The 26,948-nt window shown below is 40.9% G+C and overlaps 1 protein-coding gene across 1 annotated transcript; it reads left to right on the top strand.

Moving 5' to 3' along the window:
- LOC101995535 (cytochrome P450 3A25) lies at positions 1-26,948 on the top strand. The gene is made up of 13 exons (XM_013355322.1): positions 1-180; positions 1,800-1,893; positions 6,146-6,198; positions 9,013-9,112; positions 12,095-12,208; positions 12,451-12,539; positions 12,770-12,918; positions 14,571-14,698; positions 16,260-16,326; positions 19,617-19,777; positions 22,559-22,785; positions 24,252-24,414; positions 26,464-26,948. The coding sequence occupies exons 1-13, from the start codon at positions 110-112 to the stop codon at positions 26,557-26,559; spliced, it is 1,512 nt and encodes a 503-aa protein (XP_013210776.1). The 5' UTR covers positions 1-109; the 3' UTR covers positions 26,560-26,948.

Here is a 26,948-nt window from a genome sequence, read left to right as displayed (position 1 = left end):
TAGCCTCGCTGAGCATTAAACACTGCATCTCACTGGATCTCAGCTGGGCACATCAAAACTCTCAGTTGGGAGGGAATCTTGGAGCCAGAACTACTGAAGGAGAGCTGAGATGGAGCTCATCCCCATCCTTTCCACAGAAACCTTGGTGCTGCTGGCTACCAGCCTGGTGCTTGTCTACATGTGAGTAGCTGCCCAGGTTCCTCCCCTACCTGTAACTGTATTTGGTGTAATATGCAGGGCACCACTTCCTTTTCCTGTTGAAACAGCCAAAGAGATCATGGAGGGGAAGTGGCAAATCAGCACTTAGGTAGTTCCTATCATCGTTGGCCATCCTAGAAGCTCCCACTCAGAACTCTATCTAATCTTATTGCTCGGAGGGTTTTGTCTATTCTCTCTGTGCTCTTAGCTGTACTTGATACTTGAGTTTCTGTCTTAACTTCCCAGATACAATAGACTGCAATGCAGAACTGTCAGAAAAATAAGCCCTTTCTCCCTATGTTGCTTCTTATACATTAGCAGTCATGGCCTTTCCAAGGATTTGAGACTCCAACAGCCTGTTTGTTTAGGTGTTTTTTTTCTCATTTTCTTTTCCTTCTCTCTTTTGTCAGCTTTGTGATGTGTATATGACAGGTGCCCCGTGGATGTGGGTGTTTCTTTTTCTCATCTGTCACACCTTCCAACCTGATTTACACAAAGTCACACAATGCCTCTGTTCTAATTTTCTTTCTACTATTGTGATAAATACCATCCATGAACAAAAGCAAATTGAAAAGGAAAGGCTTTGTTTCACATAACAGCTTACAGTTCATCAAGAAGAGAAGCCAAGGAAGGAACCTGAAGGCAGGAACTGAAGCATAAGCCGTGGAGGAACACTGCTTATGGGTGTGTTCCCCATGGTTCACTCAGCCAGCTTTTTTACAACCCAGGAACCAATGACACCATAGTGAACTCAAGTCCTTCTACATCAATCATTAATCAAGCAAATGCCCCGTGACTTGCCCACAGTTCAATCTGACAGAGGCAATCTCTCATTTAAGGTTGCCTCTTCCCAGATGACTCTAGCTTGAGTCAAGCTAATATAAAAGAAACAAACAAACAAGTAAACAAACAGAAAACCTAATTTGCACAATACCCAAGCTCTTGTAGAAAGGTCAACATCTGTTCTTCTCTTCTCTGGTCTTTATCTGGAACACAATTCCTTCCTACAACCCGTGTTTCTACCCTGCAATATGGAAACCACTTAACACTAAAAGTTTTGTTGCTGTTTTCTCTGATTTATTGTTTATTTGTTAATAGCAAAAGACATCCAGCACAATCTTCGGGGAAGAATCCCAGTTGCTAATCAGGCCTTGATGAGGTGCTCTGTAGGCAGATTTTTCTGTCCCACCTGCCAGCTCCCAAATAACAATACAGAGACTTATTATTAATTCGGAAAGTTGAGTTGATAGCTAGCTCTTACAATTTAAATTAACCCATTTTTATCAATCTACATTTTTTTCCCTCAAGGCTTTATTACCTTTACTCTACACTCCCCCTGCTGCTTGCTTTCTGTCTGGTTGCCATCTCTCCTCATCTCTACCCTTCTTTCCAATGTCCTCTCTGCCCTAAAAATCCTGCCTAGCTTTTGGCCATTCAACTTTTGGGATTGTAGTTGCTTATGTTTTTACTGTTATTTGTTGCCTAGATGATACTTCAGGGGTTTGATTCTTGCAGCTATTGAGTCAATGACTGACACATGTCCACCTGTGTAAAGTCACAATGGCAATCCCTACAACTTTGATTTCTCTGTTACTTTACAGATATGGGACCTATTCTCATGGGATTTTTAAAAAACTTGGAATTCCTGGACCAAAACCTCTGCCTTTATTTGGCAACATTCTTTCCTATCGTGAAGTGAGTAGTGTTTAAGTTTTTCCATTCATTTCTTTTCCGCTTTTGGTATTTCATGAAAGGGTTTCTCTGTCTAGCAGCCCTGATTGTCTGACTGTCCTGGAACATGCTCTATAGACCAGGCTGGTCTCAAACTCACAGAGATCCACCTGACACAGCCCCTCAAGTGATATGGGAGAGTCTTCTGTTTTGTGTTGATTTCATTGGTTAAATAAAGAAACTGCCTTGGCCCTTTAATAGAACAGAAAATTAGGTAGGCGGAGTAAACGGAACAGGATGCTGGGAAGAAGGCAGTGAGGTCAGTCACCATAGTTCTTCTCTCTGAGATGGATGCAGGTTAAGGATCTTTCCTGGTAAGCTACCACCTCGTGGTGTTACACAGATTATTAGAAATGGGTTAATCAAGATGTGAGAATTAGCCAGTAAGAGGCTAGAGCTAGTGTTTAAAAGAATACAGTTTCCGTGTAATTATTTTGGGTAAAGCTAACCATTGGCCGGGGGCTGAGCTGTGGGAAGCGGCCCATAGTTCCCCCACTAAACTCAAGTGCTGGAATTAAAGGTGGTATGCACCACTGCAGCTATTACCTGGCTTCTTTATCATTTCTTAGAGTTGCAATTCCTTCTAAAATTAGATTTATCTATTTTCTTTTTGGATTATGAGTATTTGTGTGCACTTACGTCTGTGCACCACATGTGAGCCTGGTGCCTGCAGAGGTCCAAAGAAGGTATCAGGTCTCCTAGAACTGGAGTTACGGATGGTTGTAAACCACCATGTAGGTGTTGGAAACTAAACTTGGTTCCTCTGCTAGAGCAGCCAGTTATTCCAACTGCAGAGCTATTTCTGGGGCCTTTTTGGAGACAGGGTCTTACTATGTAGCCAACTTGGTTTGGAACTGTATGTCGATCAGACTGACTTTGAACTCTTAAAGATCCTCCTGCCTCTGCCTCCCAAGTGCTGGGATTAAAAGCATGTACCAACACACTCAGCCCAACTACAACTTCTTATGCATCCATTTATGGATCACTTCCATAGATGCAAATGCCAGTACTTGGGAGGAAGTTCTGGGGAGTCAGACCACTGGAAACTGTGTGTCCAACCAGGAGAGTGCTCAGGCTTCCTTTTTAGGGTTTGCTGACATTGCTTAAAACTTCCAACTTGCTTTGGTTAGAAAATGTGATCACAGTTAGAGCCTGGTGTTCAGGACTTCACACACAGGTTGTAAGGAGCAGCAGAACTCTGGGTTTTTTTTCCAGTGGAGCCTCCAGGAAGACACACGTTCCTAAGCCAGTACTTATGGGAAACCATGCCTGGTCACGGTAGCGCTGCACCAGCCTGTGTGCACTAGACTAGACTTCACACCCGACTCTGGAGCAGCATTTGTTTTCTTCCTGCTGGCCAGCTCTGCAGCATCCAGGCATCAGGTTGTCTGTATATTGACTACAGGGGACTCCCCCTTACCAGAAACCTCCCAGGGACTGCTAAGTCCCCTGCAGTTACTTCAATGGCTCCATGCAGGCTTTAGTACTCAGGGCATCTTTGGGGATTTGACAGAATAGTAGTGTTCTGTATTGCTGCTTTTTCTTCAAGGCAGTATGCTGAGGGCCAGTGTGAGCAGGATGTGGTTGCAACTGAGACGAAATGGTGCTTGTTTCCCACCCTCAGATACCACAGCAAATTTTGCTTTTCTATGCAAAGGTGAACTCACTTCATGGAATCACCATATGAAAGATGATTTAGCAACAATTCCTAAAATTTGGTACCATCTACAATGAATGACTGATTCTTGTGAATAGCCTGGTCTAACCTTGGCCCGAGGCTGAAGCCTGGTCAGAAAGTAATGAGATCAACTTCCAAGCGCATGTGGGCTGCTCTCTGCTAAGATTCTATGCCCCCAAAGACTCTAGTTGTCTGTCAGACTCTACATTTTTTTTTTTTTTTTTTTTTTTTTGCTTTTTCAAGACACGGTTTCTCTGTGGCTTTGGAGCCTGTCCTGGAACTAGCTCTTGTAGACCAGGCTGGTCTCGAACTCACAGAGATCCACCTGCCTCTGCCTCCCAAGTGCTGGGATTAAAGGCGTGCGCCACCATCGCCCGGATTCTACATTTTATAGCTAGAAATTTACTGCAGGCCTGAGTTCTAAATGAGGCCTCCATCACTTCATGGCTTCCCATTGCTTCATTCTTCACATAAGATTGCATGTGTATATTCTGTGGGAAGGAAATACTCCTGAGTGAAAAAGTGAGAGGTAAAGCCAGGCCTTCAGGCACACATCTATAACTCCAGCCTTCTCAGGTGAACTCTCTAATAGACGTTCCCCCAAGAGCTAGAACACACTTGCTATAGTGAAGCTTCTTTTATTTCCTTATGAGGTCTCACGGAACCAAGGCTTGGCCTGAAACTCACTATGTAGGGAAGGATGACTTGAATTTCTGATCCTCCTGTCTCCACCTCCCAAGTGCTGGGATTAAGTGCAGGGGTAGCCACAAGAAGCCTCCAAAGATGCAAACCAGGTCTTAGTGAGAGCTTGGCATGTGCTATGCCCATTGCACTCCATCACAGCTGTACCTCGGTGATGGGAAGCCTTTATTTCTCAACTTTAGGACTGAAAAATGAGAGCCAGTGAGTTTCCTTTACTCTGCCCTCCTGTAGAACGGGCATCTCCATTTGTCTGTGATTTCCATAGTCTTCACTCATTCTCTCACATTGACACCTACTGTATTGTTTCTTTTTCACCTCTTTCTAGAGGTGTTTCCCCATTTCTGTATTTATTTATCTATCTGCTTATTTATTTATTTTATAACTGTAGGTACCAAATATCACTGCACAGCCCATGGCAACTATCAAATTTGTGATACTCCTGCCTCCACCTCTGGAGTGCTAGGATTTGCAGGCATGTGTTACTCTCTTGCTTTATTTTTTAAAATGTATGAGTGTTTGCCTGATGTCTGTCTGTATACCATCTGTGCACTATCTGAGGAGGCCAGAAGAGGGTCTCAGATCCCTAGAGCTGGAATTACAGATGGCTGGGAATTAAACTTAGGTCTTCTGAAAGAGTAACCAGTGTTTTCTTTTTGTTTAGTTTTGTTTTTGTGTATTGCATTGTTTTTTCTTTTATCTTTTTATTAGCTTTTTTTAAAAAAAAATACCCATCCAAATTTCCACTCCCTCCCCTCCTCCCATTCCCTCCACACACCCTCCTACCCACTCCCTCCAATCCTAAGAGAGGACAAGGCACCCTGCCTTATGGACGATCCAAGGCCCTCCCCACTACATCCAGCCTGAGCAAGGTATACATACAAAGAGAATAGGATCCCAAAAAATGCCAGTACATGCAACAGAGACAAATCCCAGTGCCACTGCCAGTGGCCGCTCAGTCTGTCCCAGCCATACAATTGTCAACCACATTCAGAGGGACTGGCTTGGTCCTATGCTTGTTCTTTCCCTGTCTGGCTGGAGTTTGTGAGTTCCCATTAGCTCAGGCAAACTGCTTTAGTGAATGACCCCATCACGGTCTTGACCTCTTTGCTCATATTCCCATTCCTCCCACTCTTCAGCTGGACCTTGGGAGCTTAGTCCAGTGCTCCGATGTGGGATTCTGCTTCTGTTTCCATCTGTTGCTGGATGAAATTTCTTTGGTGATATTTAAGATAATCATCAATCTGAATACAGGGCAATGTCAGTCCGGGCATCTTCTCCACTATTGCCTAGGGTCTTAGCTAGGGCCATACCTATGGACTCCTAGGAACCTCTCCAGAGCCAGGCTTCCCACCAATCCCACAATGGCTCCCCCAATCAAGATATCTCTCTCCCTTCTCTCATATCTGTCCCCCCCTCCATCTTGACTGTCCCATTCCCCCAAGCTCTCCTCAACCCTCCATCCCTCTACCCCCCCCCACTCCCATGCTCCTAATTCTGTCAGGTGACCCTGTCTGTCTCCAACCCCCAAGTGGTTCCATATATGTTTTTCTTTTATAACTTAGTTTCTGTAGGATCATGAACTATAGGCTCCATGTCCTTTCTTTATTACTATAGTGTTCTAAACCCCCGAGAAAGTGCAAGAACAGCTTAAACTCATTATTCCAGACAACTCCTCTAGACTCTCCATCCCTTCAGATATCTCTAATGATCACTTGCATCTGATTGCCAATGGGACAGATAGCCCAATTTTGTGAGACTTGAGTCATTTGTGCCCTAGTTAGGAAGGGTTAGTAGGTAACAGAACAATAACAAATTTCATTTTACTTCTCTTACCAGGGTACATGGAAATTTGACGAATATTGCTATAAGAAGTATGGGAAAACATGGGGGTGAGTTTTCTGAAATTGGCTATTTGGAATACTTGTTAGGATAACACAACTCTCACAGGAGGACACTGTCAGGACACAATTCTTGGGGTAAAACCTTTGAAGGTTTGTTCTGATAAAGATGATACATATCACAGGCATCAAGTTGACCAGTGTGAATTCAGTTGTGAGTGTTGTCTGTCATGGCACCCTCTGGGATTTGGTGACCCTTGGGAACAGCTCATTGTCTCTTCCTTCTCATACATCAAGTCTATTTTTAAAAATAGAAAGTCCTATGCATGCAGTCATGCCAGTGTCAGTTCAAATGCGGAATTGCACTGTTGGATCCAGAATACAGTTTCACCAGGGTCATTCACAGCCTCCAGCTCTTACAGTTCTTCCAGCCCCATCTTCCAAGATGATGCCTGAGCCTTGGAGGAGGAAGATGTGCTGGCTAGTTTTGTAGCAACTTGATACAAGTAAAGTCATCTGAAAGAAGAGAACCTTAGTTAAGAAAATGCCTCCACAATATTCAGTTGTAGAGCATTTTCTTAATTAGTTATTGATATGTGAGGACCCATTATAGGTGGTGCCACCCCTGGCTTGGTGGTCCTGGGTTCTATAAGAAGACAGGCTGAACAAGGCATGAGGAGAAAGCCAATAAGCAGCACCCCTCCATGGCTTCTGCAACAGCTCCTACCTCCAAAACCCTGCCCTGTATGAGTTTCTGTCCTGACTTTCTTCAGTGATGAGCAGTAGCATGAAACTGTAAACCAAATAGACCCCTTCCTCCCTAACTTGTTTGGGTCATAGTGTTTCATCACAGCAATAATAACCCTGACTAAGAAAGGGTGTGACAAGATGTCCCATTTAGGAGCGAGCACACCACAATCTTATTTTATTCATGTTGACTAGATGCTAGTCACCATCTTCTGCTAAAGCAGCAGTTCTCAATTGTTGAGTCATGGCCATCAGAGAATAAATATTTCTGATTGTCTTAGGAACGTAAGTTTATTTTTGTTGCTACTTTATAACTTTCATTTTGCTACTGAGTGGTATTTCAGTTCCTAAGATCATTGAAAATATGTATTTTCTGATGGTCACAGCCCACAAGTTGAGAAGCACTGTGCTAAAAGAAGCTTCTCTAATGAGGGTTGAGATCTGCACTAATCTATAGGTGTAAAAAGACTTTTGGAAGTTGGTTTGTTATTGTCCATTTTGGGCCTGTGACTGGTCTAGCCACACAAGATCAAGTTAGACAAAATCCCAGCATGGTGGGGGGAGATGGTCACGAAGTCCCATCCCTAGCTGAGAAGTTGGCAAAGCATGGCTGATAAGAGAACAAGGATGGGGCCCCTGAATGGCTACCCCATGCTCCAATAGATGACCCCATGCACATCAATACATTGGCAGCATTAAGTAGACAGAGTAGCTTAGAAAAAAGAAAGAGCGCATGAAATTGGAGGGGAGTAGTGATGGTAGGGATTGGAGGGGAGGAAATGGGAATGGTCGTCCAGTCATCGCCAATGGCTTGTCAGCTAGGGATGGGACTTCCGGCCCACCTCCCTTCTCTATGCTGGGACTTTTCTTCTGGCCTGAGTTTAAGAAGTACTTGTGCGTGTTGTCACAACCACTCCATATGAGTCCAGAAGACAGTATTCTTATTGTCTTCTGCCTCAAGCTCTTAGAATCTTTCTACACCTCTCCTGCTATCATCCTTGAGCCTTAGAAGAAGGATCTGCTACTATCACTATGCAAACTAGACATAGCACTGAATGTACTCCAGATGACTTGTCTGCAGGCCCAGAGATTAGTTCGCCTCTCAGTGCTCATCAGCAGAGCTCCTTGCTTCAGGAGGTCATGACTGACATGGAGACCCACACTGGTCAATATGCAGACAAGAGACTCCAGATTGCTCAACCTTATGTGGGGCGTCTGTATCACTATTTTGATTTTGGTCCATTATTAATTTCAAGATAAGAGCTTTTGCTAGAGTATATGGATATTTCCTGTCCATTTAATTCTGCTGACATTGAAGAAGAAGTGAAGGGAATGTTTAAGCTACTCTTTACTCCTTCAAAGTTAAGCCTTCAGCAGTTTTGCTGAGTGGCTGAGCTTGTGACAAAGCCCTTCCCTGTCAGAGGCTTGGAGGAAGTGCTGTGAGACATAAGTTAGTGGGAGGAGGCTCTGCTTCTTCATCTCCTCTCATCCATCCCCAGAAACCATAGATCTGGCCACAGGATCTTCTGAGGTGAAGCAATCCTTAAAGACCATGTGATTCAATGCTAAGCAAGGCTGTGCTGCCCTCTGGTGGCCCCAAACAGCTGTTCCTGCAACATTATTAGGAACGCTGATTAGTTTCCTCTGATACACTCTGTTTTGACTTCAGAATCATTTATTCATTTTTTCTGAATTGTTTATATCTCTCGGGGTGTCAAACCCAGCGCCACACACTTGACAGGCAAGGGTTCTACCACTAAGCCGCATGCCCAACAGAGATACTGAACTATTTAAACATGAAAGAATGGTATTGGCAATAACCATGTATGTTTGCCTAGCCTAAACTGATGCACCAGTGTTTATTCTTAATAAGAACGCCTTTGAAGAGCTGTTTTCATCCTAAGTGTCTCTTCCCTGCTTTAGCCACACTACCCTTCATTTCACAAGACTTCAGTGGCTTCTGTAGTCAGAATTTGAAGTAGGAGTTCAGGTTACTGTGCTTTATAGAGCTTGGGTGTGGCCTGTGTAGCCTCGGGAGTGGAGTCTTGGCATCCCAGGTGTAAATCCAGGTGCAGAATCTGACTTCTGAGGTTCAATCCACCTGTTTTCCCACCTCAGGTTATACGATGGTCAACAGCCTGTGCTGGCTATCACGGATCCAGAGATCATCAAAACAGTGCTGGTGAAAGAATGTTACTCCATCTTCACAAACCGTCGGGTAGGCGTCCTTTTTGAAAAAAATATAAATCTTTACTATTATAGTCTTCGTTTTAATAATGTTTTATTGCTGTGAGTAGACATCATGACCATGGCAACTCTTAGTAAATAAAACATTTCATTGGGGCTGGCTTACAGTTTCAGAAGTTTAGTCCATTGTCATCATAGTGGGAAGTACAGCAGCATGCAAGCAGACATGGTGCTGGAGAGGTAGCTGAAAGTTCTACATCCAGATTGGCAGACAGTAAGAAGAAAGAAACACTGGGCCTGGCTTGGGCTTCTGAAACCACAGGTCTCACCCCTAGTGACACACCTCTTCCAACAAAGCCATTCCTCCTAATCCCTGTCAAGCAGCACCATTCCTTAATGACCAAGCATTCAAAGCTATGAGCCTATGGGGACCATTGTTGTTCAAACCACCACAATTATCCACTTTTGTAGAATAATGGTTTAAGATGTGTTACATTTGTTTATGCTGTGGACCATTTGTTTAATGTTGCAAAGATGTTTTTTTTCCCCTAGCAAGTATGTTATAGTGGCCATGGATCACCTGTCTTTTCCTTGTGAAGTCTCATCCATTTTTCTTTCATGGTTGTGCTTTTGGGGTCAAGTCTGATTATATTTTGTTCAGCAGTCTTTTTTTAATAAGGTTTTATATGTCCCTACCTCAACTTTCAACCTCTCAAGTGCTGCTGTTGTGGGCTTGTGCCACTCTAGTTGGTGTATGCAGCTCTGAGGATCAAGCCCAAGACGTTATGCATACTAGGCAAGCACGCTGCCAACTGAGCTCCATCCTCAGGCATGCCTAACATTCTTGTCTTTTTAAACAACATGTGCCTATAGTTTCATACTTTACAATAATTATCTATGATGTGTTTGGGATTTGGGGTATAAAGTATGGAACTCAGGTAAAGTTTCGTGTTACACCATCCATGTCCAGTCCTTTACCTGTTTTCTGAGGCGAACTGTTCCCTCCATAGAATTCTTTCTATAGAATTATCAAAGCTTATTCAGGGACTGAAGAAATGACTTAGTGGTTAAGACTATGATTCAATTCCCAGAACCTACCTGACAGCTCCCAACCATCTATAACTCGAGTTCCAGGGATCTAATGCTGTCTCCTGGCATCTGAAGTCACTGCACACATGTGATGTACAAACACACATACAGATAAGCACACACAAAAATATAAAAATAAATAAATCTACAAATTTCTAACATGTTGACTCTATTTGTATATCACCTTTTCTTGTGCTATATTTTCTTCCATTGAGCAAATGTCTTTTTATACTCTAGGGCCATATCTTCTTGAGAATTGAATATTTACATCATGTGGACTCATTCTACCCATTTTTTTGAAGAGTTTTTAGAACTATTATTGGACCTTTATCTTTGTAGCCAAAATCAGACCAAGCTTGTCTATATTGATAATGATCTCAGTTTGTTAAAAATTTGAAGTCTGACATGAGACAATGAACATTTTCTGTGTTGAATCTTCTACTGCATGACTATGTATTAGAAGTGTAGAAAAGAAATCTACACTTTTAGATTTCTTTTGATTGCCACATGGAAATTCTGTTTCAACTGAAAGACTTGTACATATTTTGTTATACTAATATCTTAAGTATAAATGACTTATAATATGCCTGGATATGGTTGACAATTATGTATTATTCTTGAGATTTTTTCAATATAATTGCAGATAAGTACACACACAATTGATTTTGAATTGCTGTTTTATCATATAATAATTGCCAAACTCATTATTATTCCTATGAATTTTTTCTGTGAGTTATTTGATATGTCATACACAGACAATTATGTTGCCTGAACATAAGAATAACTTTGCTTATTACTTTGGAATCCATATCCTTTCTAGCACTGTTGTATTAGTTGGTACTTCTAGGGTGGTACTGAATGACAGAGGAGACAGTAGACTATTTTGTTTTTTGAGGCAGGGTTTCTCTGTATAGTTCTGGCTGTACTAGAACTCACTCTATAAACCAGGCTGACACAGCAGACTTTCTAAAGTTGCTACAGATCAATGGATGGAACATTCAGAATTTCACCATTAAGTGTGAAGGTAATTGAAGAATTTTGTATCATTCTGTATCATGAAGAGGAAGAAGTCTGTGTGCATGTGCTATCCTAGACTTTTGTCATGAAAGAACATTGGGAATGTCCCTATTAGCACAAATTACAGTTCTGGGAGCCAGGTATGGCAAAGTATGCCTTTAATCTCAGTGTTTGAGAGGCAAAGGCAGGAGGATATCTGTAAGTTCAAGGCCAACCTGGTCTACATAATGAGTTACAGGACAGACAGAGCTACATAGTGAGACTCTGGCATAAAACAAAACAACAACAAAAAAACTGTGTGTGTGTGTGTGTGTGTGTGTTCCATTGATCCAATGTTCATAGATATACATGGTTGAAGAACATTTCTAACAGAGGATAGAAGTATTTTTTCCTCATGCTCTTATATAAGAAATTAAGATAAAACAATTTCTATCCCATGGCATTATTCCTTGAAATATCAAATATTTTATAGCATCTATAGCTTTTTTAAGAACTCAGCTTCAAAGCGTCCAATTGTTTGTACTGTTGACAGATGTCGAAGAGAAACTGACCTGAGCTAATACATTGCCAAGGCCAGTTGCTGTCTGTCACTAATCCATTTTTGTCTGCATAGCTTTGAAGGACACCATAGGTCTGTGCTATCTTCTTGTGTATTCTGTGAGGGTGACTTTCATTTAAAGTGAGACAGTCACAGAAAGATGTGAAGCAATGCCTGGTGTATGGTGTTACCTCCACAAATAGGAATTACAGACAAATTAAATAAAATTGTTGAACATCTAGTAATGTCCAGACATTCAACAGTCAGAAATATTTGTTAAGCAAATTATGCTTGATTAACCAACTTTATAGAATTGTAAAGATTACCATAACTTTAATACGATAAATATTCTTTCTGTTTGAACTCTAGTCTTTTGGGCCAGTGGGATTTATGAAAAAGGCCATCAGTATTTCCGAGGATGAAGAATGGAAGAGACTTCGAACACTGCTGTCTCCAACATTCACCAGTGGGAAACTCAAGCAGGTGATGATGGAGAGGGAATTTACTGAAATCTAGGGACAGGTAGAAAACTAGCCCATAGTCCTTTTCCAAGGGTCGGTCCTCTGCATTACAGTTCCTATAAGATGGTCTTTCATTTTCATACCCAGAGGATCCATTATAAAATCCACCGTAACATCTGACTCATTGCTTTGTTACTGGGACAAGTTGTCTTTCTAGTACCTGAGTTTCCACATTTGGCTACAAATGTTGTGTTTTATGCTTAGATGTTTCACATCATTGGACAATATGGAGATACGTTGGTGAAAAACTTGAGACGAGAAGAAGAGAAAGGGAAGCCTGTCACCATGAAAGAGTAAGTGATCATGTGGTTGATAGCAGTGCAAGCACTTAGCATCCCCTCAACTATAGGAAAATGACATCTGCAAACCAACCACAGGCAAGTGTCCCATGTATGTTATAGAAACCTTGACTTCATTGCCGATGCAGCAGGAGGTTCTGACTGTGTGGCTCCCTGCCTGGGTAGCTCAGAAGTAAGAGCTGCCTCAGATGTAGATGTTGATTTCCATGTCTCTCTCTATTCAGCATCCTTGGAGCTTATAGCATGGATGTGATCACCGGCACATCATTTGGAGTGAACGTTGATTCCCTCAACAACCCACAAGATCCATTTGTACAGAAAGCCAAGAAGCTCTTAAAGTTTTCAGTTTTTGATCCATTTCTTCTCTCCATATGTATGTACACTATTTCTTTTCTTTTCTTTTTTTTTTTTTTTTTGTTCCTGGATCTCCTTCTGTAGACCAGGCTGGCCTTGAATTCACAGATAATTTGTCTGCCTCTGTCTCCCCGAATGCTGGGATTAAAGGTGTATACCACCACCACCCAGCTTCTTCTTTCTTTTTATTCCTCTCTCCCACACACCAATCAAAATAACACCATAATTGAGATATAGTTCACATGTAAAAAGTTCAACTATTTAAAGTATATAATTCAATTTTTGTTCACCAAAGGGACATGAACCCATCGCCCTTGTCAACCAGGAAGTGTGTTGTCCAAGCAAAACTACACCTTTTCATTCTCATCTTCCATTCCTCTGCACCATAAGCAATGTTCCATTAACTGTCTGTTCCTGTAAAACTGCCTATTCTGAGCATAACATTAAAACACAATACAAATATTTTTTACAGTATATGGAATTTGGCAACTAGTTTCTGTCACTTAACATCCTATATTCAGCCGACCCATTTGTTGCCACTCCTATGTTCCATCATATTCTGAACCATCTGATGGCATTTTTTCATGGTTTTTGAGTAGGAAATTGTTGTGGGATTAATGAATTATAGAGGAATTTTTTTTTATCTGACTTGTTGGGGAACTAAATTTTTTCAGGACTTTTTCTTTGTTTTGCTGCCAGTAGTTCAGAAGGGTTCCATTTTCTCCAAATTTCACCCACATTGGGTGCCAGATGAAAATGGAATTTACAAATTAATCCCACATTGGCTCAGAACTGCGTATACTAAAGGGTTATTTATTTAGGGGTAGACTCACAGATCATAGTCCTCTGCACAAACAGGGAACAGGAACTGAATCCAGAAGTCGGGAGAGAGAGTGAACGCTTGCCTTACACAGGCATTTATAGTATAAAAGGCCACACCTAAGTGGGCTGGTGTCTTAAAGGCTAGTGGCCGAAGGAGTTCTTATAGCACCATCCCATCTGAAACTTCACTTTTTTCTTCAGGATTTTTTATTATTGCCATCTTAGGGTACATTTAGGAGTCCAACTTTATGGGGGATTATTTACAGTTCTTATTTTTTTTTTAAATTTTATACATGAGTATATATTTTCTTTATTTCTAGTACCTCTAACTCCACTCATGTCCTCAACTCCTTGAATCCACGACTCTTCCCTTATAACTATAATGGTTATATATAGATATATGCACATGTATATGTCCTACAGAATCCACTTAGTGTTGCTCTTATATATGTGCTTATGGTTAACTACTTGGGATTGGATTACCTATCTCATCCTTGGGGAAAAGTCATTCTTTCTCTCAATAGTCATTAGTTCCCCTTGGCTCTTCATCTAGAGGTAAGAACCAGTGGGATTTCTCCCTCTACATTGGCATGTCAACCAGTGTTATCATTGCACAGATATTATCTAAATAACACTATTATTGAAATTTCATGGGTCCAGTTTCTAGGCTGTGTCTAGAAGATGCAATCTCATAGCAGACCTTCTCATATTCTTGGTTTTATACCCTTTCTACCCTCTCATACATGATTTTCCCTGAGCCTTAAATAAAGAGATTGCCTTGTAGACATATCAGTTGATGTTGGACAATCCTTAGTCACTTATTCTCTGCATTTATTTTTTTCTCTGTAGTTATGTTTCCATTCCTTACTCCAATATATGAGTTACTAAGTCTCTCCATTTTTCCAAGACAATCAGTGAACTTTTTCAAAAAATTTGTAACAAGCATGAAGAAAAATCGCCTTGATTCAAACCAGGAGGTAAATTTTGATGCTGCTTTCATGGTTCTCAGGGTTTGGTCATGATGCTCAGGATTTGGTCATGATGCTCAGGGTTTGGTCATGATGCTCAGGGTTTGGTCATGATGCTCAGTGTTTGGTCATGATGCTTGGGGTTTTGGCCACAATGTTCAGGGTTGGTCACAATGCTAATTGTTTGGTCATGATGCTTAAGGTTTTGGTCACAATGTTCAAGGTTTGGCCACAATGTTCAGGGTTTGATCACAATGTTCAGGGTTTGGTCACAATGCTCAGGGTTTTGTCACGATGCTCAGGGTTTGGTCATGATGCTCAGGGTTTCATCATGTATCAGGCTGTGAGTATGTGATTTATGTACTTTATTGTGGGTTCTCTTAAAAATAAAGAAAACTATGCTTAGGGTAAGGCAATGTTTACATTTTAGGGAGAAGAAAAAGATAGAAGATGGGTGATTCTATATGAGAATGATGAGAGAAACAGTTTCACATTTGTCAAAAGAGTGAATATACTATGCTCTAAGATAATCACTAATTAAGTAAAAATATTGCCACCACACTTTATTGAAAGAAGTCAAAAATAGAATTCATACTTAGAAAATATATCTACTACTGTTATTCTCCCCCTAAAGTTTATATCATCAAAAGGATGTTTTTAATTTTAAACCTCTTATTTTGATATAATCATCAAAAGAAGTATGGTCATACCTGGTGGAGATTGGCCCATGTTAAATTTGAATGCCTCCTGCTTTGTGTATAGGTATTTTCTTGGCAGTGAGACCAGAAGCCACTCACCCAGTAGGTAAATACTTCCTCTGGACAATCAGTTTTCAGGCTGCTTATGTGGCTCTGCTCTATGTAGCCTGGAGGCCACAAAAAGGTTGTCTGGAGATTATGGAGATGAGCACCTGTTATGACACTTGGCACTGTGTACTGCCTAGAGTGTGTGAGAGTCAGGAGATGCTCACCCAAAACTTGGCAGTGAGAGTAAAGATAGAATTAATAAAAAAAAAGTGCTGCTGGCTGAGTACTGTGGTAAGAAAATAGATAGAGTTGGTGTTCATGGACTTTCCTGAGCAAGCATGATGAGAGAAGGATCCAACAGCTCTTTTGCCAGGAATCTGCTCAAAAGCCAGAGAAACATATCAGGAGAAAAAAGACCAAAAGCTGCATTTCTCACAGGAAATGTATTGTTCTCCAAGGCTCACTGATAGAGTCTTTAGTTTTCCTTTTTTTTTTTTTTTAAATTGTATTTGTGTTTTGCTCATCTGTATGCCATGTGCAGTCTCTGCAGAGGCCAGAAGAGGGCGTGAGACCCCTTGGAACTGTAGTTTCAAGTGGTTGTGATTCACCTTGTGGATACTAGAAACTGAACCCAGGTCCTCTGCAAGAGCACCTAGTGCTCTTAACCACTGAGCAATTTCCTCACCCCATAGATGCTTTTATTCATTGGTAACTCAAACCATACTTGTGGCTTCAGGTAGCCATATTCTCAGAAGGGAGGTGAAGTTTCAAGTCTGACCTCTCAACTAAATATTTATCATTGACTTTTCTCTTTCTGTTTCCAGACACGAGTGGATTTTCTTCAGCTAATGATGAACACTCAGAATTCAAAAGGCGAAGAGTCCCAGAAAGGTAACACAGGATACTTGACGGTGTGTGACTCAAGAAGCCCAGAGAGAAGAGGGTATCAGAACGTATACATGGGGTGGTCCAGGATGGAAGGAACTCTAACAAATTTCAGAAAGATGTGCACGTTGATGATATCTATGGGGTCCAAGGTAGCTTTCTAGAAGTTCACTGGACCAGAGCTTGTAGGGCTGCCAGAAGATACATTTTGTTTCAGGAAGTCCATCTGTCAGAGAAGATTCTGATTCTCATTTCCATTCAATCCCACTCATTCTGTATCTCTGCTGGGAATTTGCATCTAGGCCCCCACCAAAGTGCACTGTCCAGCAATGAGGATAATACCTGGGAGAGAGTGGTGTGATTGTGTTCAACAGCTTCATCTGCGATTTATTCTGCTTTGTGTAAATAGCATCTGGGAAACTCTATACCCTGCTCTTCTTCATTCTTTTAACCCCCTGATTTCTTATCTCTGTGAATACTTTGTGATGAAAACTATTATTATTGTTGTAGCTACAGAATAATGACTTTTCTACTACCCTTTACTCTATGCTTACCAGCCATTACCCCGTGTAAAGGAATATCCTCTTCTTTACTTTTTAAATTCCATCAGTTATCTAAATTTTGTTCAGTTGTTTCTATCACTGTGATCTCACGCATTCCCTGTTACTTTCCTTTAACCACTAGTTACTTTGCATTCAACTCTCTTATGCATATTCACTCAGGGCTCTTTTGTATGTCATGGTGGGTCCTTTTTTCTCTCTGTGTGTGTCTGTGTCTCTGTGTGTGTGCATACACTCATGCACATGGGCTCACAAAGACCAGAGGAGAATGTTGGCATTCTGCTATGTTATTCTTATTCTTTTGGGGCAGGGGCTCTAGATGCATGTGGATCTATTCTGGTATCCAGAAGGCCCCAGTGACCCTCTTGGCTCCATTTCCCTTCCTCAATGGGGTTGCAAGAATACATGGTCACCTATTTATGTGAGTTCTGGTAATTTGAACTCAGAATCTTCCATTGGCACAAAAGGAACTCTTACTCACTGAACCATCTCTCCAGACCCCTTTAATTTAAATTTATTATTATTATTAATCATTTGTGTGGGGGTATGAGGAAGTACACCTGCTATGTTATGCATGTGGCAGTCACAGGGTAACTTGTAGAGTCAGGGTTTTCTGTCCACCTTACATGGATACAGGAATCAAATTCAGTTCATCTGACTTGCTCAGCAAGTACCTTTAATCACTAAGCCATCTTACCAACCCTTATTTAATTTTTGATTCCTATAAGAGAATAATATTTGTAGAGCAATTTCTGGTCATAGAGGAATTGAGAGGGAAAACTAAAGATCTCCAATAAACTCCAGTGAGTACATGTACTGTCCACCACACTACCCACACCCCTCCACTACAGAGGTTTGCAATTGTGTGCCTCTAATAAGCTCCTAGATGCTGCTGATCCATGGACCACATTTGAATAGCAGGATTTTCATTGTAGCCACACGTTCTTCTTTGAGTCTCTTCTAAAGCACTTAAGGATTCCTATTTTTTTTAAAGATTCATGTCTAGTTTATATGTATAAATGTTTACATGTATATTTATATACATTCACCACTTGTGTGCTGGTACCTGTGAATGTCAAAAGAAGACATTGGATAGCCTAGAACTGGAGTTATAGCCAATGTTGAATTGCCATGTGAAGAATGGGAATCAAATCCAGGTCCTCTGCAAGAGCATCAAATACTCTTAAACACTGAACCATCTCTCCAGCTCCCTCGGAGGTGTTTAAAGGGAAAATTCCTGAATTTTCTCTCTATGAGTCATTGACACAACAAACAAACATTTGACAGCTATATTTTAATGAAAATCATTTAAATATTTTTCTTGGGTAGTAAAGGGATTCCATATTTTACTGGTAGCTACAGTATTTGAATTAGTTACTTATATTATTCCTCTGTCAAAATAATTGACAGAATCAATTTAAGGAAGGTTTTTTTTTTTCTCCTGACTCACACTTTGAAGGTATGGTCCAACATGGTGGAATAGTCATGGCAGCAAAAACTTGAGCCAGCTGGTCACACTGCATCCACAGTCAGGAAACATGAACTCCAGTACTCGGCTTCTTCTCTTCTTCTTATTAAGCCCAGGAGGCTAGCTTATGGGATGGTGACACAATTAAGATAGATCTTCCAGGAGTGACGAGGTGACTCAGCAGTCATGGATACTTGCTGCTCTTTCAGAGGACCTGAGCTTGTTTGCCAAGGCCCATGATACACAGCTCACTTGTAACTCCAGCTCCAGGGATCCGACACCATTGTTTGGCCTGTGCACACACACACACTCACACAAATAAAAATGAAAATAAACACTTAGAAACAAGATAGGTCTTTCCATGTCAGTTAAGCTAATAAAGATAAACCATACAGGCCTATCAGGAAGCAAGTTAATCTAGATAACATCACAACACCATGCTTGGAAGCTCGTCTTCTAGGTGATTCTAGATCTTGTCAAGTTGTCAATCACTGTCAAGTACCGCAATACTTTTGTTTTCATTCCACACTACGATAATAGTATACGTTAGAGAGAATTATTTCTCTTGAAATTGCCCAGTTGTGATGATATGAATTTGGCCTAATATTTATTTTTTCTTTTTTTTAAAAAAATATTTATCTATTATTTATACAATATTCTGTCTGCATGTATGCCTGCAGGCCAGAAGAGGGCACCAGACCTCATTACAGATGGTTGTGAGCCACCATGTGGTTGCTGGGGATTGAACTCAGGACCTTTGGAAGAGCAAGTAATGCTCTTAACGACTGAACCATCTTTCCAGCCCCCTTGGCCTAATATTTCATAATATAGATCTTAGCTCAACCTGAATTAAAATAATTTGACCTTGGGACTGGAGAGACAGCTCATCAGTTAAGAGCACTGTTTGCTCTTTCAGTGGACCTAGATTCAGTTCACAACACCTACACAGCAGCTCAAAGTCACCTGTAATTCCAGTCGCAAGGTATCTGGTGCCCTCTCCTTGCCTCCATGGACACCAGGGATGCGTGTGGTACACAGACATATGTACAGATAAAACACCCATAACCATAAAAATATATTTAAAACTAATTTGACTTTTCCCTGGTATATCAGAAAGACATCAGAGTGGAACTCAGCACCAATGACCCTGTTCTGCTTTTCTCTGTTCTTCCCCAGACAATGAGGAGTGCCATTTGAATTTCTTCTCATCTCAGCTATGATGTTCTGCTTTGATCTTCCTTATCTGCAATGTTTTTTTTTCCTTTTAGCTCTTTCTGATCTAGAAATGACAGCACAAACTGTTGTTTTCATTTTTGCGGGTTATGATGCCACAAGCACATCCATTTCCTTCATCATGTATGAGCTGGCCACCCACCCTGATGTGCAGAAGAAACTTCAGGATGAGATTGACAGAGCTCTGCTCAGTAAGATGAGTGGATGGTACCCAGAGAGGGAGGGCAGAGGTAAAGGACTGACAAGCACATGCAATGAGAATTTTTATGGAGGACCATGCAATAGTTCTATAACCCAACAAGAGACTAAGAGAAACAAGGGGAGGGACATAGGAGATGAATGCAACCCATAGAAATACACAATCTTTAATACACTACTGGCTCTGATATATCTTTACCTATTATGACAATAATACTAAGAGACACAAGGAAAACCTGTGTGACACTTCAGAAGAAGCGAAGTGTCTGAACAATTATTTCTGCTGATGTCCTTGGGGTGCTGTCCCTGCTATGTCTGTTAGTAGGCTGACCTTCACAGGTCTGTGCAGGTTCGCCTGACACTACTCTCAATGGCTCTGTTGTCCAGTCCAATAGCATGACATTTATATATGTGGGTGTGTGGGCCAACTAGGGGATTCTTTCCTTTTCTGTGGTTTTGATAGTGTATCAGACTACTTCTTCTCTGAAGCCTTGAGTGCTAACTCGAGTCACTTTAATAGACCCTTGCTTGTATTACAGCCAGTGTGCTGGACAGGTTCTCTCACCCTCTTGGAAGTCTACAGGTCAAACCCTTACAGATAGCTAATGTTCTAGCATCAGCTATATGGGAATACACTCAGTGGTGCAGTTAGAGGTGAAGGAGCCAACAATGAGCTTGTGTCTCTAGCTCCTAAGTAACAATATTATTAATGAATTATTTTGATTATTCACATTCTGTGTGTGAGCGTGTGTGTGTGTGTGTGTGTGTGAGGGTGTGTGTTTGTGGGGGAGAGAGAGGGAGAGAGAGAGAGAGAGAGAGAGAGAGAGAGAGAGAGAGAGAGAATAAGTGTCCATACCATAGCACATGTATGGAGGTCAGAGAATAACTTGTAAGAGTCATCTCTCTCTTTTCACAATTTGGTCTCTGGAGTTTCAATTCAGGCCATCAGACTTGTCAGCAAATTTCTTTACCACCTAATCCATATCACTAGCAGCCTAAACCAAACTCTAAATATCTACAGGATAGTCTTTTGAATGTCACACCAAATGACAGCCATAATGCCCATACTGTCTTCATCTCTTTGCTCAAACTTCAAGGTTTGGTAATGTGAAGTTACCCAGGTCCTGTGTGACTATTTGAGCAGAGTAGTGCAGAATGCATCTCCTCCAGGGCCCACTCTCAAGTCCTGAAGCAACAACTGATCCACTGATCCAGTTACCAAGGATGGTAATGAGTGCGACTTTTGGTCCCCACTGGAAGATGCTTTAAACATTTTAAAATATATTCCTTTTATATAGTTAGCACACAAAGCAATGTGTTTCACTCTGGCATTTTTATATCCATGCCATTAAAATTGATTCATGTCCATCCTTCTCCCACTTTGCCCTCCCTCATTCTCCCTGATGTCTCTATCAGGCTTCTTCTTTCCCTTAAAGAGTATGCAGAGCTGCCTTCATTTCACATATCCCTCCCTCCCGCTGTCCGCACTCTTTCTGAGTCTGGTTTGTCTTGCTTAACCTAAAGATCTCGACTTGTACCTGTTTCCAGCAAATTTTATGGTGTCATTCATCTCTGTGGTTGAAAAACTTTGTTTTGCATAAGTACCTCATTTACTTTCCTCATTCACCTGTAGCTGGACATCATGTTTGGTTCCCTTTCTTAGCTACTGTGAAGAGTGCAACAATAAACATCTGTTCACTAGTATCTCTGTACTGTGCTGGTTTAGAGGCTTTTAGAAATATACTAAGGGTGTGTGTGTGTGTGTGTGTGTGTGTGTGTGTGTGTTCCAGATAGTATTAGCTGTCATATATATATATATATATATATATATATATATATATATAGCCTAGAAGCACCTAAAGAATCCATGTCCTGTGGTTGTGCTCCATAGGCTGACCCCAGTGACTGGTTATTTTGCAACAATAAGTTCTCTGAGTCATACTGAGTGACCATGGGACTCTCAATGTGTCATAGAAACAATTGTTATTTCACCCAAATCCAAACTGGATTTTAGGCTTGTGAGGGCTAGGAGATTCTCTTGTAGATAGGGCCCCAGTTTCTTTCCATCAGAATGCCTGATTTAACTTTTGGAGTATCCCTGACTTACTTTCCTCCCTATGTTAGGGCACAGGGCAGCTGGGGCCAACTTCAGCTTGGCTTCTTTCCCATGAGTTAAACCATTTTTCCCTCATACTTTTTAACTGTCTTGCCACTTTCTTTGTATGTTGCAGAAGTTCTTCTTCTCTTTCATTCTCTAGAAAAGATACATATTTTTTTCTCCTTCAAAATCTTCTCTATAACCAACTCACACAGAAGCAGCTTCTAAGTATGTCATCTTACCCAGAATCCTTTATGGTACCATTCACTGAACTAATCCCATAATCAAAGGGGCTACCAAGATGTGGCATTGTCAATTTTAGCCTCATTGGACCAGGAGTGAGGAGTTTGTTCCTTGCCATGACATATTTCTTTGGTATAGATTGATGATCGATGGAGATGTCTGAGTGTAACTGTCATAAGATGTTGGTTATATATGCTCACATGGGAAAGAAATCAGTGCATGACAATGAGGGGATCTGGATGGAGGAGTGCCCCAAATGGCTCCTGTGCTAAAAATTATACTTTACATCCTAATGGGCCATAATCAGGATGAAGGTCATCATCAGAGTAGAATGATTAAGGATAAGCTTTACTAATCGAGGTTAGCCCTTTGAGATTCTAATATATTTGAGATGATATGACTCCAAACCTCATCTGCAAACATGTTTCCTCTTCCCAGGCACCTGTCACCTATGATGCCCTGATGGACATGGAGTACCTGGATATGGTAGTGAATGAAACTCTCAGATTGTACCCTATTGCTAACAGGCTAGAGAGGGTCTCAAAGAAGGATGTGGAAATCAATGGAATGTTCATTCCCAAAGGGACTATAGTTATGATGCCAACCTATCCTCTTCATCGGGATCCTGAGTACTGGCCAGAGCCTGAGGAGTTCCGCCCTGAAAGGTACAGAGACTCTGTAAGAAGAGAGAGACCCTGGACTTGGCATGAGCTTTTGATCTCAAAGCTATTTCCAGTGACACTATTCTTCTAACAAGGCCACACCTAATAATCCTTCTAATCCTTTCAAATAGTGTCATTCCTTAGTGACTAAGCATTCAAATGTATACGAGCCATTATTATTCAAACCACCATAATTCCTCTTAAAGAAAAGTATATATATGTGATATGTGATTTTGTACCGCTATACATCTATGAATCCTTTTGGAATTACAGTATTTGTGTGTGTGTGTATGTGTGTGTGTGTGAAATGTGTGTGCAGTTGGATAGCACATTCCAGGGATCTGATCATCTCCACCTCCTATCTTGCCACTGCTAGGATTACAGGCACACCCCACCATGCCCAGCTTTCTGTGTAGGTTCTGGGAAACAAACCCAGACTCTCACACTTACTGGACAAGTACCTTACTACGTAAGCCACCTCCCAAGTCCCATACAATTACTATAATACACTTCTTGTGTTCACCTATGTGAACTCTCTATCCACACACAACCTAATTTGTCCACACTCTCCTGTTATTTTATAGCATTTATATGTAAATACCTCTCTTCCCCCACTACAAATTAACAAAACAGTTTTTAAAACACCGATATTCTTGTTCTTGTCACTTTTTCACAATAATTTCTTTTCACTTATATAATCAAATAATGAAAAGTTAAATTTCAATAAATTCAGGGCTACATGTTTAGTAGATATTTTTATCTTAGTGGAGAAGGTAAACTTGGATGTCATTCATGATGCTATAGTAGAAACTCATCCTGTGCACCAGAAAGGTAATTGGCTTTAGCCATTCTGTGGAGGGAGGCAGGGAAAACAAAAGCAATTCTGAGGAAGAAGTGGACAAGGAAAATACAAATGGGGGACGCTACAAGGAAAGGAATGTAATGAAAGGAAAGGGAAATAATGGGGGAGGGGAAATTAACATTTCCAATACCGACAGAGAGTGTTTATCTTCCCATTCCTAAGTGTGAGGCAGGAGACTACTTTGCCATCAGTTTGGCCAATCCCAATATGTCTTTCGGAATAGAACACTTCACCATCTGGAAAGGAATATTTTGTGTTTAAGGATGAGGAAGAGGGACTTGATCGGGGGAGGGGGAGGGAAATGGGAGGCGGTGGCGGGGAGGAGGCAGAAATCCTTAATAAATAAATAAATTTAAAAAAAAAAGGATGTGTTTTCTTTCAAAAAGCATTCATTTCCACTTGTCTTAACAACATAGAAAATACCTGTTTGGGGTGAAAGGGAAGGGCCTTTAGCTCACAATTTCTTTGTCAGACACCTGCAGCAAGGGTTCTGTTGCAAGTCCATAAATGTACGCTGAACCACTCTGGTTGAGGGTGTGAGGACTCCAAACAGAGCTCTTTGGATCAATGTTCCATAACCTTGTTTTCATCCCTACTGTGTCTCCAGGTTCAGCAAGGAGAACAAGGGCAGCATTGATCCTTATGTATACATGCCATTTGGAAATGGACCCAGAAACTGCCTTGGCATGAGGTTTGCCCTCATCAGCATGAAACTGGCTGTCATCAGTGTCCTGCAGAACTTCACCCTTCAGCCTTGTGAAGAAACTCAGGTGAGGCAGAAAACTCTCAATAACTTATATTTAAAAACTTACAGTGTTACATATACAAATAAATTGCTTGTCTTGGTTACTTTTCTGTTGCTGTGATAAAACACCATGACTAAGACAATTTATGTCTTAAAAGGTGCTTAAATTAGCTTATAGTTCCAGAGGATTAAGGTTTATGGTGGCAGAGTGAAGGTATGGCAGCAGGTACAGCTGAGAGTTCAGAGAGAGAGAGAGAGAGAGAGAGAGAGAGGAGAGAGACTGTAAATGAATGGCACTAGTCTCTTAGAACCTCAAAGCCCACCCCCAGAGACACACCTCCTACAACAAGGCCACTCTTCCTAATCCTTCCCAAGCAACTAGGGGGCCAAGTATTCAAACATACACCTGTGTGGGCCATTCTCATGCAAACCACCACACTGCTCACTGACATTTTAATAATGGATGTAATACAGAATGTATTTATTGTCTGATATGAATCCTTTCATACTGAACTGAATCTGAATAAAACACAAATAAGGAATTCATTTAGAGTTAGTGCAGATTAGTGGAAGATGACTGAATGAAATCTCCTTGAAATTGAGTTCAAATTAACTGGAGATGGAGAGATATTGTGCACACAGCATGTAATAAAGACCTGATCATGATGTGTGACTGGTGGGCATCACTAGGACTTAAGAGAAGTTTCCAGGTGTCAGGGGCTCCCAATCACTGGCTGTGCTTTAGAACTGCTAAAGATCCTTAAACATTCACAATGTCTGGTCATATCAGATATGTTAAAATGATTCACCCAGAGTGTGGCTTTTAAAGATACAGGTTAGTCTCCTTTACAACCAAAGTTGAAAGTCACTGATGTGACACAGGATATGTGTGTCACTAAGGATGGCTTTTGAGGATTTCAAAGTCCACACTAGGTCCAATGCTACTAGTCTCTCTGCTTGTGGATCAAGATGTAGTTCTCAGCTCCTTTTCCAGCACTACATCTGCCATGCCTGCTGCCATGTTCCCCATCATGATGATAATGGGCCAAGCTTCTGAAACTGTAATCAAGTCCCCAATTAAATCCTTTCTTTTATAAGGGCTGTCATGGTCATGGTGTCTCTTCATAGGAAGACAATGGTGACTAAGACTATGAACATGCTATGTAAATCACTGCCTGATAATTATGTTCTAACACATTCTTGAAGTATGCAGTGCTTTCCTGTTCCATTGCCTTTCTTCATGGGAGGCGAGGAGGATATAAGCGGCCTACAGTTACAATGTAGCTGCCCTGTAAATGTGTGCAGGGGTTATTTAGATGAATAGATGGACAGAGCATTTGTCTTGGAAGCAAACAAGGCTCTGGGCCAGCAGACAAGCTCCAGTCAACCCCAGTTTGACACCCTTCTCTGATGACAGTTTTCTTTCCTTTCCTGAACTAAGACCAAACAGCTATGTTATAGGCTTCCTCATCCCCTCAAGACTGAAGAAACTGAGGCAAATGATTATATGAAAACATTGAATTACTCAAGGTTACCTTTCAAATTACCCTTAGAAGCTAAGAGGACAAGGACTGATGCTTCCTGGAATCCTTGTCCACCATCAAATAGAATGTGTAAACCTGGTGTCCAGGCACTTTGATAACTGAGTCACTCCATAGGGACCAAATTGTGATATGTGCTCAGGATTACCTTATACTTCAGTGAGTGCAAAATTAACTTTATACTGCCTTCAAAATTCATTTTCCATATGTTTATGAAATAATCTAAACTTTTAACTGGGCCTTTTGACTTAAAATTTAAATCACTAAATAACACAACCCAACTTAACTTGTTCCCTGGCTCTGTACACACAATAGGTGCTCAGCTAATACTTATCTGATTAAAAAGATAGATAAGTGCTTTTCCCATCCAGTCTCAGTGAATATTTAGGTATAAGAGATGCAGGATATAGGATACTGATACATAGTGTTTTTAGGTATATAAAGCATGTTCCTTAATGTATCTGTACTCTTTGCTTCTATCATTGCTGGTGTGTCACCCATTGCTTCTCACTGTGATTGTTGAACTACTACAGATCCCGCCAAAGTTGAGCAGGCAACCAATTCTCCAACCAGAAAAACCCATCATCCTGAAGGTTGTATCAAGAGAAAAACCCATAACTGGAGCATGAATTTCCCTCAGGAACCATGTTATATTCTTCAGTAGGGTTGTGCCACAGAACACTAGCAAATTTAATATACCATACAATGATTGAGGGTTCAATAATTCATTGAACATGCTCAGTGTCTATACAGAGTATCATCTATTGTGTAATTCAACATAATTAAGTGATTGATAGGTATGGAGATTCATTTTCTGATTTTCTTGAGACCATCTACACTGATTGCAATTGGTTCCTTCCATTCTGAACTCTAAATGTAGTAACTGTTTCTCTAAAGTTCTATCAATAATTTTTAATAAAAATAGGAACTATCATGTTGACTGTTAGTAAAAGTATATCAAATTGTTTTTTGTAAAATTTTATGTTATTGAAAATATAAATAAAAATCTCTTTCAAAA

The sequence above is a fragment of the Microtus ochrogaster genome, unplaced genomic scaffold (genome assembly GCF_000317375.1).
Source record: "Microtus ochrogaster isolate Prairie Vole_2 unplaced genomic scaffold, MicOch1.0 UNK114, whole genome shotgun sequence".
NCBI lineage: Eukaryota > Metazoa > Chordata > Mammalia > Rodentia > Cricetidae > Microtus > Microtus ochrogaster.
This window is presented reverse-complemented; position numbering and strand designations above follow the sequence as displayed.